The following is an 18,361-nucleotide window of genomic DNA, read 5'->3' on the forward strand; positions in this document are numbered from 1 at the left end:
TAAAAATGTGCTTTTAGTTTCTTCAGTGTACCAGAAGTTCTAACTCTTGTCTTTATTTGCACTGCAGAACTTCTTTCAAATCATCAGCAACCTGCTTGAGGAGGACAACAGAGACAAATGGGAAGACGCCCAACAGGTAACGTGAGACACAGTTTTGAGTGTGCAGTTCAAAGATGGTGCAGACGTTTGTCTGAGTGTCTTCTCAAGTGGCAAAATAAAAAGGCTAGAAGTCAGTCACTCATTTTACAAAGCGGTTCGTGGGACGGGGCAAGGGCGCCTATCTCAGCTAGCACAGGGCACAAGGCAGGAACAAACCCTGAATAGGGCGCCAGACCACCGCAGGGCAAACACACACATCCTGACCACCCACTAGGTCCAGTTTGGGACCACCAGTTCACCAAACCAACATGAATTTGGATTGTAGGGGGAAACTGGAAACCCACACAGACATGGGGAGAACAGAGGGATGACCCGGGACTTGGTCTCCTTACTGCAAAGCCGCGGCGTTGCCACTACACCACTGTGCCACCCGAGGCTAGACGTGAACTTTGGAAATATTTTATTACATAAGTAGAGATAGATAATCAAGTTAAATTAAACAGAGTTAATATTATAGGAGGGGGTCTTCTGGCCAAATCGTGAAATACATCTCAGGGATCTCAAAATGTATCACGTAACATACCAAGATATCAGGAAATTGATTCACGATATTTTAACATGCATTGCGAGATATCTCTAATTGTTACTTTAGTTGGCCGCAGACAACGTTATTTTAAAATATCTTGAATTGTATTTCAGTTATTTCAAAATGTATAGCATAACATACCAAGATATCATTAAATCTATTTGAGAAATCTTAAAACGCAGTTCCGATATCTTGAAATAGATGGATTTTCAGATGTCTGGGATTCGTTTTGTAATATCTTAAAACACATTTCGAGATATCTCTATGTGTTAATTTGGCCTGCCATACAGGACGCTATTTTAAAATATCTTGAAATGCATCTCAGAGATCTAAAAATGTATCACGTAACATCTCAAGATATCAGGAAATCAATTCACAATATTTTAACATGCATTTCGAGATATCTCTGTTACTTTAGCTGGCTTAGATGATGTTATTGTAAAATATCTTGAAATGTATTTCAGTTATCTCAAAATGTATCACGTAACATACCAAGATATCAGGACATAGATTCACGATATTTTAACATATATTTCAAGGTATCTCTAAAATGTTACTTTAGTTGGCCGTAGACGACGTTATTTTAAAATATCTTGAAATGCATCTCAGTTATCACAAAATGTATCGCTTAACATATCAAGATATCATTAAATCTATTTGAGACATCTTGAAACGCAGTTCCGATATCTTGAAATAGATGGATTTTCAGATGTTCTTAATTCTTTTTGTGATATCTTAAAACATATTTTGAGATACCTCTACATGTTAATTTGTCCTGCCATACAGGGCGCTATTTTAAAATATCTTTAATGCATTTCTGATATGTTGTGTAAGAGAAAAGAGTCGGCGGCAGAGACAGGTTTGGGGATGGCCACCCCATATATTGAAATAAAGCACATCTTTACAGAACGGGGTTCAAAATGGAACTGGCTAACGATTAGGTTCTCGGTTGTGTATATTGCACATGCAGAAAGAGGTGAAGTTTTGGGAGTCCAAAAGAGGAAGTGATGTCTGCAGAGGTGGGTTCTGAACCGGATAGTGACATCATCAGAGGGAGGAGCAGAGGCGGTGCTACTGGGAGGTACGGCCTTCAGGGACAGAGGAGAGAGTATTAGAAGGCAGCGCCATCACCTGGTCCAGCTGAGAAATTACACTCTCTGAGCCCTTAAACCATCTCTCATGTGTGTGACACTTCAAACTGATGCATTTCCAGACATCCATAATTCTTTTTGAGATTTCTTAAAAGCATTTCCAGATATCTTAAAATGCGTTTTGAGAAATGTCTCTATATGTTAATTTGCCTTGCCATGCAGAAAAGTTATTTTAAAATGCCTGGTGTAGCTGCTGGTGGATCAAGCATGAGGCAAACACGTACCAAAGGAAATCTCTCAGTCCAAAAAGAGTTTGTTTTAAAAAGGTTTAGTGAGATTTCAAAGCAAACAGTCCACACAGGAATAGAAAAAGGTTGTTACACATGTAGAATAAAGGGCCACAAAAGGAAAAATGTTTCTTCTTGTTAAACTTCCATTGTTTCAACAATTAAGGATGAGTTCTTTCTCTGTGCTCTACTTCACATTCAGTACGCTCTGCACATACACCTGAGCACGTTAACATTAGAACATTAGAACACTCTGGACGAGAACAGGCCATTCAGCCCAACAAAGCTCGCCAGTCCTATCCACTTCTTTCTTACAAAAAAACATCAAGTTTAGTTTTGAAAGTCCCTAACGTCTTACTGTCTACCTCACTACTGCTTATTCCAAGTGTCTATCATTCTTTGTGTAAAGAAGAACTTCCTCATGTTTGTGTGAAATTTCCCCTTCACAAGTTTCCAACTGTGTCCCTGTATTCTTGATGAACTCATTTTAAAGTCACCGTCTCGATCCACTGGACTAATTTCCTTCATAATTTTAAACACTTCAACCGTGTCACCTCTTAATCTTCTTTTGCTTAAACTGTAAATGCTCGGCTCTTTTAATCTTTCCTCCTAACTCATCCCCTGTAGCCTTGGACTCAGCCTAGTTGCTCTTCTCTAGACCTTCTCTTGTGCTGTTATGTCCTTTTTGTAGCCTGGAGACCCAAACTGCACACAGGACTCCAGATGAGGCCTCACCAGTGTGTTATAAAGCTTGAGCAGAATCTCCTGTGACTTGTACTCCACACATCAAGGCGCTAATTATAACCTGACAGTCTGTTAGCCTTCTTAATGGCTTCTGAACACTGTCTGGCAGTCGATAGCTTAGAGTCCACTATAACTCCTAAGTCCTTCTCATAAGGTGGACTCTCGATTTTCCATTTCCTATGTGTAATTCTTTTAATGACATTAAACTTCATCTGCCACAAATCTGCTCAAGCCTGTCTGCTATCCAAGCCTTTCTGTGATGATATAACGGATTCCAAATTATCTGCTAATCCACCTATCTTGGTATCATGTGCAAACTTTACCAGCTTGTTACTTATATTCCTGTCTAAACCATTAATATATGTATATTAAAAATAGTAGCGGCCCTAGCACAGCCCCCTGCTGGTCACCACTCTTAACGTCACCCAGTTCTGATGAGGTTCCTCACACCATCACCCTCTGCTTCCTGTGTCTGAGCCAATTCTGCCCCATCTACACGCTGCACCCTGAACGCCCATTTCTTTTAATTTGATGCCCAACCTCTCATGTGGCACCTTTTTAAATGCTTTCTGAAAGTCCAGATCAATAATATCATAAGCTCCACTTTGATCGTATCCTTTTGTTGCCTCCTCATAGAATTCCAGCATGTTAGTAAAACACGACCTTCCTCTTCTGAACACCTGCTGTCTGTTCCTAATAACTCCAGTCCTTGCCATGTGTTGCTCAATCTTATCCTTAATAATTCCTTCCATTAATTTTCCTGTGATGCATGTTAAGCTTACTGGCCTATAGTTTCTTGGATCTACCCAGTCACCCTTTTTATATAATGGGATAATATTTGCCATTTTCCCAGTCTTTCTGAATCTCTTCAGTACGCAGTGACTTCTAAAAATATGCATCAAGGGTTTGTATCTGTACTCACTGGCCTCCTTAAGAACTCGAGGATAAATATTAGCAGGCCCAGTTTGAAACCATGTGACCTCATGACTTACACACGGCAAGGCAGGTCACTAACTGAGGATAATCTGCGATCAGGGGGATAAGAAATAGTCAGACTATACCATTTCAGTTCAGCCTGTGGAGGTTATAAGAACCTCCCATGGACTACACACTAATTAATTAGCAAACATTTCTCTATACCGTATATACTCACATATAAGTCGGGTCTTGAAACTCGAAAAATCGATCATAAAGTCAGACCCGGAATTATACAGCAGATCAAAAATACAATATTATTCAGTTTCTCAGACGCATTGAATTTTGTTACAGCAGTGTAGTTACCAATGTCTTTCGCCACGTCAACGACTTTTAATTTAAAACCCACTTAATATTTTCTTCTGATCGAACGCTTTATCGTAGATAAGAGATGCTCTTATGATAAAGGTGTATGAGGGTGTGAGATACAAAAAACACAAATCAGTGCAAATGTCACTTGAGAATAGTTTAAGTGTTACCGTGTGGTCATGTAGGCACAATACATAGAAAAGAAAGGCCGTGTGCTCCATGGTCACTCTATCAGGCGGGTGTTAGCATATTATAATCTTTTGGACCAATAGCAGGAGTTTTCTTCATTTCCTCATTTACACGACTGACATTATAAAATACCAGAACTTATACAGTAAAATCAAATCCCGCGGGAGAGCTTAAACGGCAGTATATACGGTATGTATAACTGCTTCACAGACCTACACACACACACACACATATATATATATATATATTGTAATAAGACTCAGAAACAGTAATAAAGGTTTAGGGTTCTTGGGCCCCGTATACTGCAAATTAAAGCAAAGGTCTTCCAAATCTCAGAGCAAAAAAAACAGAGAAATGCGTTAGACAAGACAGGTAGGGTTGCACGGACATAAAAAGGAGCCGGACCGGAAATTAAGAACGTGGAATGCTGGGAAGGCGTGGTGGTGGTGGATGGGTTTTGGACGTCATCAACAGGGGACCAGAGGGAAGAAAGGAACAAGGAAGTGATGATGTTTTGTTTCTGCGGGAGGAATCATGGCGGCAGTGCTTCGTTCTTTCTTTGAAAAAAGAGAGAGAGAGGTTAGTACCCCGCCTTTGTCCCCTGGCACGATTTGTCGTGATGCACGTCGCGTCCCCATGCGCTTGTGCGTGACTATATATATATATATATATATATATATATATATATATATTAGCCCCGCCGGGCGGAGCCCGCCGGGACGCCCAGGAGGACGTGAGGAGGGCTTGTGCCTCCTCCAGACCGCGGGGCGCCCGCCCTGGTTCTGTTGGGGCCACGGGTTGAGGGCTTGGAAGCCCTTCCTGTAGGGGCCCGTGGTCACCGCCAGGCGGCGCCCCGATGCCGGTTTATCCCGTGCGGTTGCCGGTTGCGGCTGGAGCCCGGCCGGGACGCCTTGGAGGACCGGAGGAGGGCGAGTGCCTCCTCCAGACGGAGTGGGGCGCCCGCCCTGGTTAGGCAGGGGGCCTCGGTACAGGGCTTTGAAGCCCAGCCCTGTAGGGGACCCGTGGCCACCGCCAGGCGGCCCGTGCCTAATTATCCGGGAGCCCGCACTTCCGCCACACCAGGAAGTGCCGGGGAAGACTTGTGTGGCGCCCGGAGAGCTACCAGGAAGGCAGCCGACACTTCCGCACACTGGGCGGGCCAAGGAACAGATGGCGGAAGCACCTGGGGCTCATCCGGGTCATTATTTAAGGGGCCGCCTCCCTCCAGTCAGGGGTGGAAGTCGGGAGGCAGAAGGACTGAGCAAGAGGAAGGACTGGAGGCGGCCAGGAAGGCACAAGAGACTGTGGGCCTGGACTTGGGGAAATCGGTGCAAGAAGGCACTGGGGGTGCACGTGAGCCATTTTTGTAGATAATATTAGTGACAATAAATAGTGTGTGGTGAAACAATGTTGTCCGTCTGTCTGTGCCGGGGCCAGCCTTCACATATATATATATATATATATATCATCACACATGTGTGCTTAGGGAACAACGTATGGGCTTAGATGATGACAATATTACTGCGGACCACCTGAGGGCACTAACCAATAATGGTATCCCTCCTTCTTTCCATTGTGCAGAAAGGAAGACTGGCGTGCCACTACCTATGACGTCACTTCTTGGGTCAGCCCATGTGTATCCACCTCTTTCTCCCAGGAACCACCAAAAACTAAACCACCGCCATCGTGTGGCAGACTCGACAGATTCAACTGGTCCAATCTCGCTATAGAGCTTACCACATGTTTTTTTGGGGTTTTTTTGCACCTTTTTTGGTCTTATTAATACTCCGGGTTTGCCTCGGGGTACCCCAGACCCTTTATGAGGTGTATGAGGGTGTGAGATAAACAAAACACAAATCAGTACAAACGTCGCTTGAGAATAGTGCGGGTATAACCGTGTGGTCACGTAGGCACAATATAGAGAGAGAGAGGTTAGGAGCACACGTTGATACAGCGCATTGCCACACCCACTTAGAAAAAAAAAGGCCGTGTGCTCAGTGGTTACTCTCCCAGGTGGGCGGGTGTTAGCATATCATAATCTCTTGGACCAATAGCGTGAGTTTTCTGCCTTCGACTTATACGACCGACATTATAAAATAGATAGATAGATAGATAGATAGATAGATAGATAGATAGATAGATAGATAGATAGATAGATAGATACTTTATTAATCCCAAGGGGAAATTCACATTGAATTGAAGAGTAATACTGGAAATTATACGATAAAATCAAGACCCAACTTATCCGCGGGAGAACTTATCCACGAGTGTATACAGTATATAAAATCCAACGTCTGTCTGTTTTGTCTGACTGTCTGACTGCTTTTCACGAGAGACCTACTTAATGGATTTAGATTTTTTTTTTTCTATAACTTGCTTGAACATTCCGGTTGATTTTGTGACTTTCTCATCGCGCTAAGTATAATAGTTCGCTTGTGGTACCGTTTTTTTTACACAAATCTGAGAGAAACACATCAGGCTGCAAAGCCCTCCTCACTCACGCATCTGTCTTGTGGCGTAACCTTAACTCCGCTTATTTAGTGAACGAGAGAACTACTTAGCAGATTTAGATCGGATTTTTCTCAATAATTTGTTTGAACATTCCGGTTGATTTTGCGACTTTCTCATCTCGCTAAGTATCATATTTCAGGTGCAGTACTGATTTATTTGCGCGAATCTGAGAGAGACACTTCGGGCTGCGGGGCCCTCCTCACTTATACATCTGCCTCAGGGTGTAACCTTAACTCCGCTTAGTTAGCGAACGAGAGAACTACTTAGCAGATTTAGATCGGGTTTTTCTCAATAATTTGCTTGAAAATTCTGTTGATTTTGTGACTTTCTCATTGCACTAAGTATCATAGTCCGCTTATGGTACTGATTTATATTGCGCAAATCCGAGAGAGAGACTCATTGGGCTGCGGGGCCCTCCTCACTCACGTGTCTGCCTCAGGGTGTAACCTTAACTCCGCTTATTTAGCGAACGAGAGAACTGCTTAGCAGATTTAGATCGGGTTTAAGTATCATTATTCACTTACAGTACCAATTTTTTTGCATGAATCTGGGTGAAACACATCGGGCTGCAAAGTCCTCCTCACTCACGCATCTGTCTTGTGGCGTAACCTTAACTCCGCTTATTTAGCGAACGAGAGAACTACTTAGCAGATTGAGATTGGGTTTTTCTCAATAATTTGTTTGACCATTCTGTTGATTTTGTGACTTTCTCATTGCACTAAGTATCATAGTTCGCTTGTGGTACTGATTTATATTGCGCAAATCCGAGAGAGAGACTCATCGGGCTGCGGGGCCCTCCTGACTCACGTGTCTGCCTCAGGGCGTAACCTTAACTCCGCTTAGTTAGCGAACAAGAGAACTACTTAGCAGATTTAGATCGGGTTTAAGTATCATTATTCACTTACAGTACCGATTTTTTTGCATGAATCTGGGAGACCTCACTCACATGGCAGCCTCGGGGCGTATCTTACCTCCACTTAGCTAGCGAATGAGAGCACTTCTTCACAGATTCAGATTGGCTATTTTTCTATAGTTTGCTTGAACACGCTGGTTGATTTTGCGACTTCTCTCTTCGCACTAAGAATCCTAGTTTGCTTGCTGTACTGATTTCTTTGTGTGAATCCGAGAGACACGCAGTGGGCCAAAGGGAGGCGTGTGGGGCCCTCCACACTCACATGGCAGCCTCGGGGCGTATCTTACCTCCGCTTAGCTAGCGAATGATAGAATGTCTTCACAGATTTAGACCGTGTATTTTTCTATAGTTTGCTTAAACATTCCGTTCTGTTAGTTTTCTAATTTTCTAATTTCTACATTGTTCCCAAAACACAGAATCTGGGAAATAAAAGTTAATTGGCCAATTAAAAACAAATGCTGGTTGGAACAAAAACCTGCAGCAACAAGGGGTTCCCAGGGCCAACTCTGAGAACCCGCTGATCTAAGAATTCATCTTGAAATGCATTTTGAGGTATCTCTACGCTGCCCGGACACAGACAGACCCCAAGACAGCCAGATGTCCAAAACACACACACTTTAATTTTCCTTTGCGCACGCAGCACAAACACAGTGCCCAAAGACTCACATTAACTCAGTCCTGAATTCTATGTCTTTCTTTTCTCCTGCTGCCTCCACTCCTCTTCCTCTTCCACCCGACTCCGGCTCCCCGAGTGGAGTGAGGCAGCCTCCTTTATACTGCACCCGGATGTGCTCCAGGTGCTTCCAGATTAACGTCTGGCAGCACTTCCGGATATGGCGGAAGTGCTGCATGCCAAGTCTCTGGAGCTGCCCATGCAACCCCCTGGTGGTGGCCACGGACCCAAACCTGTTTGAGCTTCAAAGCCCCATGCCCATGGCCCCGATGCCACCAAGGGTGGCTGTTCTTTCCTGTCCCAGAGAATGCCTTACCCTTTTCTCAGCCCCCTGCACTTCCAGGCTTCCCTACAGGACACGATCCCCGGCTAATCCATCACAGCTGTGGATGTCGGATTGTCGTAAGGAAACCCAAAATGTCACGTGATGCAATAATGAATTCTTTCCAGACCTAAAATATAAAGGCAATCATCAACCCAGACGATTCCCTGATGTTCAGATCCAACAGTCCACTTTAACTGCAAATTAGAAAACATTAAAAGCAGAAAATATATATTTTAAAATGACCTTTTTTAACAATGGAAACGTAATTACAATCACATTAACATACAAAGTTCAACAACATGTTTTTCCACTCATACTTTAGCACTTTCTGTAGAAGACGTCAGTCATTTACACCCCACATCGCTCTAAACGTATCTAATTGAATAAAAGCAGAAAGTAACGTCTGCCCAACACAATTGGTCTCCAACTCCAGCCCTCCCAGCTTCCTCCTTTAATATCCAAAGCTCAAGTGGGGATCTAATCAAACGACAGTTCATGCCATACATTTTGATTCTTCTTTTAAATACAATTTAAATTATTATAGTGAATCGGTTAATAAATGAATTGCTGGGGGCCTCAAGCCGAGAAGCCACTGGGATGGCCTCAGTTCCCTGCCATCCGGACATGAATTAAGAGGGTAGCAATGAATGAATGAATAAATGTATTAAAAAGTTACAATCCTAAAGTCTTTTTTCCAGTTTTATTCTCGGAATAATTATTCCTTCTGCATTTTGTAAAGGTCTCTGCTCCGATGCGGCATTTTATTGAGTATAGCTTCTGAGCTTCAAATATTACTTATAAATCCAGAGTTATTTTTAAGGCATGCACTCCTAACCAAAAATGTCATCTTCTGAATTTATAACGTCTCCTTGCAGCGTTTGCCATTCATTAAAATTCCACAGAGTTGCCATTTTCACAGTGTTGTAGTCAAAGGTTCACGTAGCACTTCTCAGGTTTCTTGTGAACCGCCGTGCAGGAAGGCTTTGTGTTTCGACGTCGTGACTCATCTTAGGTTCGATTGCAACGTTGACACCTCAGCCGATCTGGTGGTTTGGCACGTCCTGTGCCAGCCATATTTGTGAGTTCAGGTTCAGGTGCATTGGCATGTGTGTGCGTGGGTCCCGGTGCTGGCATAGTTAGCTGCAGCCGAAACTTCCTCCGGTTTAGAAGTTGTCACAAAAACGACCAAGAGAAGGTTTGGGGCAGCCACCCATATAATATTTCCCGGTTGCAAAAAATGATTAATTAGAACAGACATGTTCACACGACTGAGTCCAAAACAGAACTGACTGCTGTCTTAAGATGGCGGCTTTTTACATGGAAGTAAAGGAAGTGATGTCATCAGGGCTGGAACCGGAAGGGACTTGGTTGGCTGTGCCAGGACCGGGTGGGACTTTGCAAGAATGGTCTGCAAGGAATTGAGAAAGAGAATCAGTGGCACTTCGCCACCCCCTGGTTAGATGTGGAATTACGTTTATTCATGCCCTTTATTTGTCCCCTAATCGCGAGTGTGTGACAAAGTGTAAGGACTGTTCTAGTTCAAGAGGGTCTGGGGGGCTCAGCCAATCACGACAACACTGAACTGAACATCAACAACAACAACATTATTTCTAGAGCACGTTTTCATACAAGTGATGAAGCGCAAAGTGCTTAAGATTAAGAATTAAGTAAGATATGATGGCCAGGAGGACAGAAAAAACAAACAAAAAAAAAAAACTCCAGGGGCCGGAGAAAAAAACAAAATCTGCAGGGGTTCCAAGGCCACAAGACCATCTGGTCAGCCCCCACTAAGCATTCTACCTAACATCAATGATCTCAATCAGTCCACATGGTTTTCAGGCTTCACGTGGAAGTATTAGATGATGATGGTCATGTGGACTTCTGGCCTTCAATCCATCAATGTAGGGACTGCACGGTGATCTGATCAGGTGGTGGTGGCGCAGATCATCATCACAGAAAGCTGGAAAATGAACAGCAGAGAAAGCCATGTTATAATAGTGGATTTTAGCTGTTTCTTAAAATTCCCAACCATGTTATCCTGGCGAATTTCTATCAGTCAGCTCTTCCAGATTTTAGGTGCTGTCAAAAAAGGGACAAGTGAGCCACAAAAAGAGTTGGGGCAGCCATACGTATATTGTTGTGTACAATTGAGTCCAGAACAGAACTGTCTTGATGAGGCAAAGATGACAGTTTTAAAGGAGAGGACAGGAAGTGATGTCATCAGGGCCAGAACCAGGAGTTATGTTATCAGGGCCGGAAACAGACGTTACGTCATCAGGCCCAGCACCGGAAGTGATGTCATCAGCATAGACATAGAATTACTAGACGCCGCATGACCAGCAGCATCGTACGTGAATGTCACCACCATATTGCAAGTGTCACTGCTGTAGTGTAAAGTAATGAATAATGTGCTGCTTGGGATTGTACAAACCGCTGTACGCTCTAAACCAGATCCCGGGGGATTACGTTTCATAGGTAAGGCTGAACAATTGTTTTGGTTATATTGGCCATTAGAAAATCCCATTTTACAATCTTAACTTTAGCTACGCCAGGCTAAGCTAGCAAAGCTATGCATTTATGAGCTCAAGTGAGCCTCCAAACAACATTTTGGCTAAACGTATTTAGTCACTCACTATGTAGATTGTTGTTAGCTGTTAATATTTCTCAAACTTTGAAGGTTTCCCAAAGAAATCCACCTCAGGAAGCAGTGGGAGGTCAAGTAGCCCTTAGACGGGATTTTGAGAAAGCTGTCCTGTGATGTGTGCCGTGCTAGTTTGGTAACAGATGCTGTACCGGCATCATATGATCAAAGCTACCACTCGCTCACGTTAAAAAAACAAAGGAGGTTTGATGATTCCTTCTGAGTCCAGTCAAGATGGTCAAAGTAGCTGAGCGTGTTATCCGACAGTCGACATTAGGGCAAGCTGTCAGTGTATCTTTGATCAATCAGTTTGTTCGGGCTGAGATTGGTTCAGATGATGTGTTTTTTCTCAAGGAGCACATTGAGGGAACACGGTTTGAAATTGACAACCATCATTTTATGCTCATGTCTTTAGTTGTGTCTGTCTTCCACAAACTAAGGCTGCACCATATTGCCAGCCTGAATACTCTCAAATTACAGGATCTGAGTTGGCGAGATGGAGTGTAAGTCTGGAGGAGATCAGTGAGGTAGGGGGGCGCTTTAAATATTCAGTGCGGTATTGTGTATTGTATTCAGTAGTGAACAGGGAGCCAGTGAAGTCGAGAGAGTACAGGTGTAATATGTTCAGTGGCAACTAATTATGATCCAAGCTTACTTCAGGTTTTCTTCCACTTCCCTAATTTAAGTATGTTAATCCCTTTTCTGTGGTGAACTGGTGCCCCTTCCTGAGATAGTTTCTTACTCTCTTCCCAATGCAGCCAGTTCAGGTCCCAGATACTAAAATCATGGACTGGCTTAAGTGGGTTCAGCGAGGGATGGGTGGTTTTTAAGACAATATGGCACAAGCTACACTTTACATTTTGTGTGACGTACCTAAGTACAGGCTGTGAAATGGTACGACAGCAATAACATTTATTTCTAAAGCACATTTTACTATCTGCGGTGGGCTGGCGCCCTGCCCGGGGTTTGTTTCCTGCCTTGTGCCCTGTGTTGGCTGGGATTGGCTCCAGCAGACCCCCGTGACCCTGTATTCGGATTCAGCGGGTTAGAAAATGGATGGATGGATGGAGGTTATTATCCTGGCAGCAGAATTTTGAAGATGTTGTAAGCAATGGATACGTTTTTATGGGATGCCAGATAGAATAACATTACAGTAATCTATATGTGAGGTGACTGGGGCATTAACCGATACTTCAGTACTGTGTTGTGTAAGAACAGGAGGAAGTCTAGAAATGTTTCAGAGATGGAAGAAGGCAGTCCGAGAAATGTTACTTATATGGGAGGAATTTATTTGATAATAATGGTAATAATTATTATTATTATAATTTAATAATTGCCATTATTAGTGTATAAATGGATATAAATAATTGCATTTAAACGATTCGCCAAAATCTGTTGTATGTAAACGATACTGTTTTAAACGTTATTGTTTTTTCATCAGAATACTCGGTTTCCACGTCTACCTGTATTAGTTTAAATTGCACTTTTGCCACTCGCAATATGGCGGATGCGCTGACGTATCGTGCCGACTGGGCAACACAGTGAATGCGGTGTCTATCTGTATATGTCTATGGTCATCAGGGCCAGGACTGGAAGTGACGTCATCAGGGCCAGAAATGGAGGTGGCATCCTCAGAACCAGGCAGAATTTCCCATAATCGGTCTTCAGTGGAAAGAGAGAAAGGGTCAGTACACTCTGCCACCCCCTGGTCTGGTGTGAAATGACCCTTCTTCAGGCCCTTTAACTGCCTCCCATGCACATGTGTGTGACATCGCATAGCAGCAGAAGGCCGTCTGCCTCACCACTTCTTTTAAGTTTAGCTCTTAGAATTCTAAGCAGACCCTCATTTGAAGATCTGAGGTTACGATTTGGAGTGTGAGGTGAGAGGCATTGTGAGATATAAGATGGAGTGACATTATTTAAGGCTTTGTAAACCATTAGCAGCATTTTGACTCTTTCACGGCGGATGTCGACATTTGTCGAAATTCAGGGGTAGAGGACGGTAATCAACTGTAAACTGTGACAAAACTCGCCGTTATGTTTTAGTTTAAAGTTAGCTTCGTTGATTTGACCGAGATTTCCTGCCCGTGTGTGAGTAGCAAAGAGCAAACAACAACCGATCAAATGGCATTGACATCTGGCGAAAGACCAAAGCAAATGCGCAAAGCAAAATACTCCGTGGACGGCGTTTTGCGTGTCATATCGCTGAGTCAGACTCTGAGTTGTCGAACTTTGATGTAAGTGATCTGGAGATCAAATAGCAAAAGTGAGGGGCCAGTGTCACCACGTCCGTGTAGCTAATGCACCTACGCCGACGTTCACCTAGGAGGTGACAAGAGGTACAAACCTGATTGTGTCACACTGCGACTGCAACTGCTGTGTGAAGACAGCCAGGAAAGGCGACCCATCGCATATTCCTGCTGCTCACTGAGCTGCCCCCTGTGCAGTTGCTGCTGCCAGAGACGCCGAACGGGTACCGACAGCAGCAAAAGATGTTTTATATTGATTTATGTGTAAAACCATTACTTTGTGTGCTTTTCTGAAGAGTGGAAAAAAATATTCAGCCCTCAAAGAGTTAAAGTCAACTCTAAATGGCACGGGTAACCAGTATAACGACGCCAAGACTGGTGTGATGTGCTCGGAGTTTCTTTTCCTAGTTAAAATTCTGCACGTGTTAGACTTGTTGTGTGCACCCACAGGGCCAGTTAAACCAGTCTGCATGTCTGTGGCACCTGGGCTGGGGAATTAGACGCTCTCTGACCCTGATTAACCTGCCTAAGCCCCCTTGGCTCATATTTCAAAAACAAAATTGGGAAGCCGTCAGGTAGTGTTCATTGTAGAAAATTGATTTTATATAGTGGCTTACAGTAGCAAGACACCGCACCAAGACACTTTAAACATACAGTACATATATAAAGTATATATATTGTCACACTCGTGCGCTTGGGAAGCAGTCGATAGGCTTGACTAAGAGTGTGATTGCGCCGGACTGGGGGGTGTACAGTGTGCACTAAGGCCCCTTTTCCTTCCGCTGCAGACTCACAGAAAGGAAATCCTCCTAACGCCACTTCTGATCTCACCTCCTGAGACCTCCCAGCTACCCCCAGTCCTGACCTCACTTCCGGTTTCACCCCAGAAGACCCGCCTCTTCCTCCTTATCCACTATATAGTCCCCTCACCCCCCTTCCTCTTGTTCAGTTAGTCGGGTTGTACTCGATCCTCGAGTGCTGACTCTTTTGTTGTTTTCATTACAGACGTACACAAAATCTCAAGTATACGGGGTGGATCCCCCAACCTTCTTCCTGTCTCTCTTGTGTTTTTATTCACAATATATATATATGTTGTAAGAAAACACAGAGATATTCATAAAGGGTCTGGGGTACCCCGAGGCAAACCCGGTATATTAATAAGAGCACAAAAGGTGCAAAAAATACAAAAAAAAAAAAACCACGTGGTAAGCTCTATAGCGAGACTGGACCTGTTGAATCTGTCGAGTCTGCCCCAGGATGGCGGTGGTTTAGTTTATGGTGGTTCCTGGGAGAAAGAGGGAGATACAGAAGGACTGGCACACCAGTCTTCCTTTCTGCATAATGGAAAGAAGGAGTGACACCATTATTGGTTAGTGCACTCAGGTGGTCCGCAGTAATATTGTCATCATCTGAAGCCCATATGTTGTTCCCCAAGCACACATGTAATGATATATATATATATATATATATATATATATATATATGTGTGTGTGTGTAGGTCTGTGATGCAGTTAAACATACCGTATAAGCTCTCCAGCGGGACTCGATTTTACCGTCTAAGTTCCGGTATTTTCTAATGTCACTCGTTTAAGTCGAATGCGGATAACTCGCGCTATTGATCCAAGAGATCATGATATGCTAACGCCCACCTGAGAGAGTAACCACTGAGCACATGGCCTGTTTTACTTCTATGTATTGTGCCTACATGACCACACGGTAATACCCGAACTATTCCGAAGTGACGTTTGCACCGATTTGTGTTTTTTGTATCTCAAACCTTCATACATCTTTATCTTAAGAGCATCATATCTACAATGGAGCATTCGATCAGAAGAAAATATGAAGCTGGTTTTAAATTACAAGTCGTTAAAGTGGTGAAATAAAATGGTAATTGCGCTGCTGCAACAAAATTCGATGCGTCTGAGAAACTGATGCGAGATTGGAGGAGGCAAGAAGATGAAAAAATAAGTAATAATAATAATATTGTATTTTTGAACAGGCGTATAAGTCGGGGTCTGATTTTATGATAGATTTTTCAGGTTCCAAGACCCGACTTATACGAGAGTATATACGGTAGATATATATATATATTGTATACAGTTCAGATGCCAACAATATGCCCTAATTGCAGATTAGAAAACATTAAAAGCAGAAAATAATGTCTGCCCCCACCCACTTCAATCCTCCCAGTTTTCTCTTAATATTCAAAATTCTACATGGGAACCAAAGCAATACAACATTCCAGGAGGGATTTATGGGCATTTCCTTGTGCAAAGTGCAGCTATGGGCAGTGGCATATGACGTGGCAAGCTTTGTGCCAACACACAGTAATAGTAACAAACCTGACACACGCACATATACACACACACATGCACACCACACACACACACACACACACACACACACACACACACACACACACACACACACACACACACACACACACACACACACACACACACACACACACAGACGCAGACACACACACACAGACGCAGACACACACACACACACAGACACAGACGTCTGTGAGATGTCGCCGGTTTCTCCTTATTTAAAACTATTCCTCTCATTTTTGCTCAACTGGAGCTTAATGCACATTAATGAGTCCATGAAAATCCTCAGCACACCAAAGGAACAATCCATTAATCCACCTCACTGGTAACCTCTTTATCTTAAAAGCAAACCCCACTAGCAAAGCCTGAAAGTCCGACACAAACCCCCAAGGCTGTCTGCTGTGTGCAATTATGCCAGCATTTGGAGTGTTTAGGAAGAAGGCATAACGCGATTCAATGAATTCATGCTGTAGTGTTTTTTTTTTTGTAGATCCTCATTGTGTTGTGTTACTCGTGTCTGTGGACCAAAGGAGTTAATCTGTTATCGTCTGGCTGGCCTTGATTTAATTAATGTGGTTTTAAAATAATGAAAGTGTTTGTTCCTTTGAGGTAGCATTCGCTGTATTACGTATTTGGCAGACATCTTTATCCAAGGTGACTTACAAGATCAGGATGTGTTGAAACTGATTGTCTTTGGAGTCCTGGTGCTACCTGTTTGTGAGACATGGATGTTATCTAGTGACCTGAGATGAAGACTGGACTCCTTCAGTTCTGGGTCTCTCTTCAGAGGGTCCTTGGGTCCCGCTGGTTTGACTTTGTGTTGCTCACGGGGTCCCAAATGAGGCACTTGACATGCATTGTGAGGGAGCGTCAGTTACGCCACTATGGCCCTGTGAACTGCTCCTGATAGATCACTGTGCACCGTCGTCTACTTCCAGTGACGTTTGCATGGCTTACACTTTACCGCCGACTACGCCGCCAGTGGCTGTCGCCGCGTGTGAACGTTCATTCTCCATGTTAAAACTCATCAAAACTTACCTCAGGAGCACCACGTCCCAAACAGACTTAGTGGCTTGGCTGTACTCTCAATCGAAACGAGCGTGTCAGCCAACCTGACGTGTCAAACATTCTTGAGACTTTTGCACAACAGAAGGCACACAAGCGAGCATTTTAAGGTACTAGTGAAATTTCTAGTGAAATTCTAATACGATTTGTGACTCGTCAGTCAGTTCCAAGCTTTAACAGTTTCACATGTCTTACACATACCTTAGGATGGCACGGTGGCGCAGTGGGTAGCGCTGCCGCCGCGCAGTTAGGAGACCTGGGTGTTTGCTTCCCGGGTCCTCCCTGCGTGGAGTTTGCATGTTCTCCCCGTGTCTGCGTGGGTTTCCTCCCACAGTCCAAAGACATGCAGGTCAGGTGCATTGGCGATCCTAAATTGTCCCTTGTGTGTGCCCTGCAGTGGGCTGGCACCCTGCCCAGGATTTGTTCCTGCCTTGTACCCTATGCTGGCTGGGATTGGCTCCAGCAGACCCCTGTGACCCTGTGTTAGGATATAGTGGGTTGGAGAATGACTGACTGACTGACCTTAAGATGGCTTACTGTGCATTAGTGTCACTACTGTGAGGATTTGCGAGCGTCACCACTTTATGATCTCCATTTTCTCAGAACAGGTCCATTGTGTAGTAGCTTCCTGTCAGCCGGTGTTTTATACTTTGTGTTTCCCATTGTATGTTATTTTTTATAATTCTTTACATTTATATGTGAGTGGGGAGCCACTTCAGCTACCACTAATGTGTGGCATCCACCTGGGTGATGTAATGGCAGCCATTTTTGCGCCAGTACACTCACTACACAATAGCTGATAGATGGTGAAGTGGTGAGAGAGCTAGCCAATTCGAGACAGGGGAATGATTAGGGGGCCAGAATGACCGGGCCCTGGTGGGCAATTTGGCCTGGACATCGAGATACACCCTACTCTTTATGAGGGACACCCAGTGGTCTTTTATGACCACACAGAGTCCAGACCTCGGTTTTATGTATCATCCAAAGGATGGCGCCATTTTTTACAGCACAGTGTGCCCGTCACTGCACTTTGGTACATTGGCATCCACATTCAGACCACAGGGCTTCCCTTTTTTTATACTTTTGAACGTCTTCATCATTCTGGGGGTGGTAAATGATGCCACAAGAGCGCCCTCTGCTGTTATGACTTTCATATTTCTTACATAAAGTAAAGTCTGTTGGAAAAAGCAAATCGTTGCGTGATGTGAAGTGCTGCGATGCGGGATCAGGTGGTCCTACAATGTGTGCCAGCTTGTGTGTGTCCCTTATGCTGCCCCCTGGACTGTCCGCTTTTGTCACTCTTCCTCTTTTGGTATTGTAAGTGTATGGTTTGAGTTGTTCGGTTATGATTACACAGTGAAAAGATCC

General features: G+C 43.8%; 1 protein-coding gene across 1 annotated transcript in view; it reads left to right on the forward strand.

Annotated features, from left to right (window-relative positions):
* adgrb3 (adhesion G protein-coupled receptor B3) overlaps nucleotides 1-18,361 on the forward strand; it is an 868,080-nt gene that overhangs the window by 455,930 nt on the left and 393,789 nt on the right. The window contains exon 11 of the mRNA XM_039737721.1: nucleotides 68-136. Within this exon, the coding sequence (XP_039593655.1) occupies nucleotides 68-136 (69 nt within the window). The remainder of the gene's footprint in view (nucleotides 1-67; nucleotides 137-18,361) is intronic.

This window comes from Polypterus senegalus, chromosome 16 (assembly GCF_016835505.1).
Source record: "Polypterus senegalus isolate Bchr_013 chromosome 16, ASM1683550v1, whole genome shotgun sequence".
NCBI lineage: Eukaryota > Metazoa > Chordata > Cladistia > Polypteriformes > Polypteridae > Polypterus > Polypterus senegalus.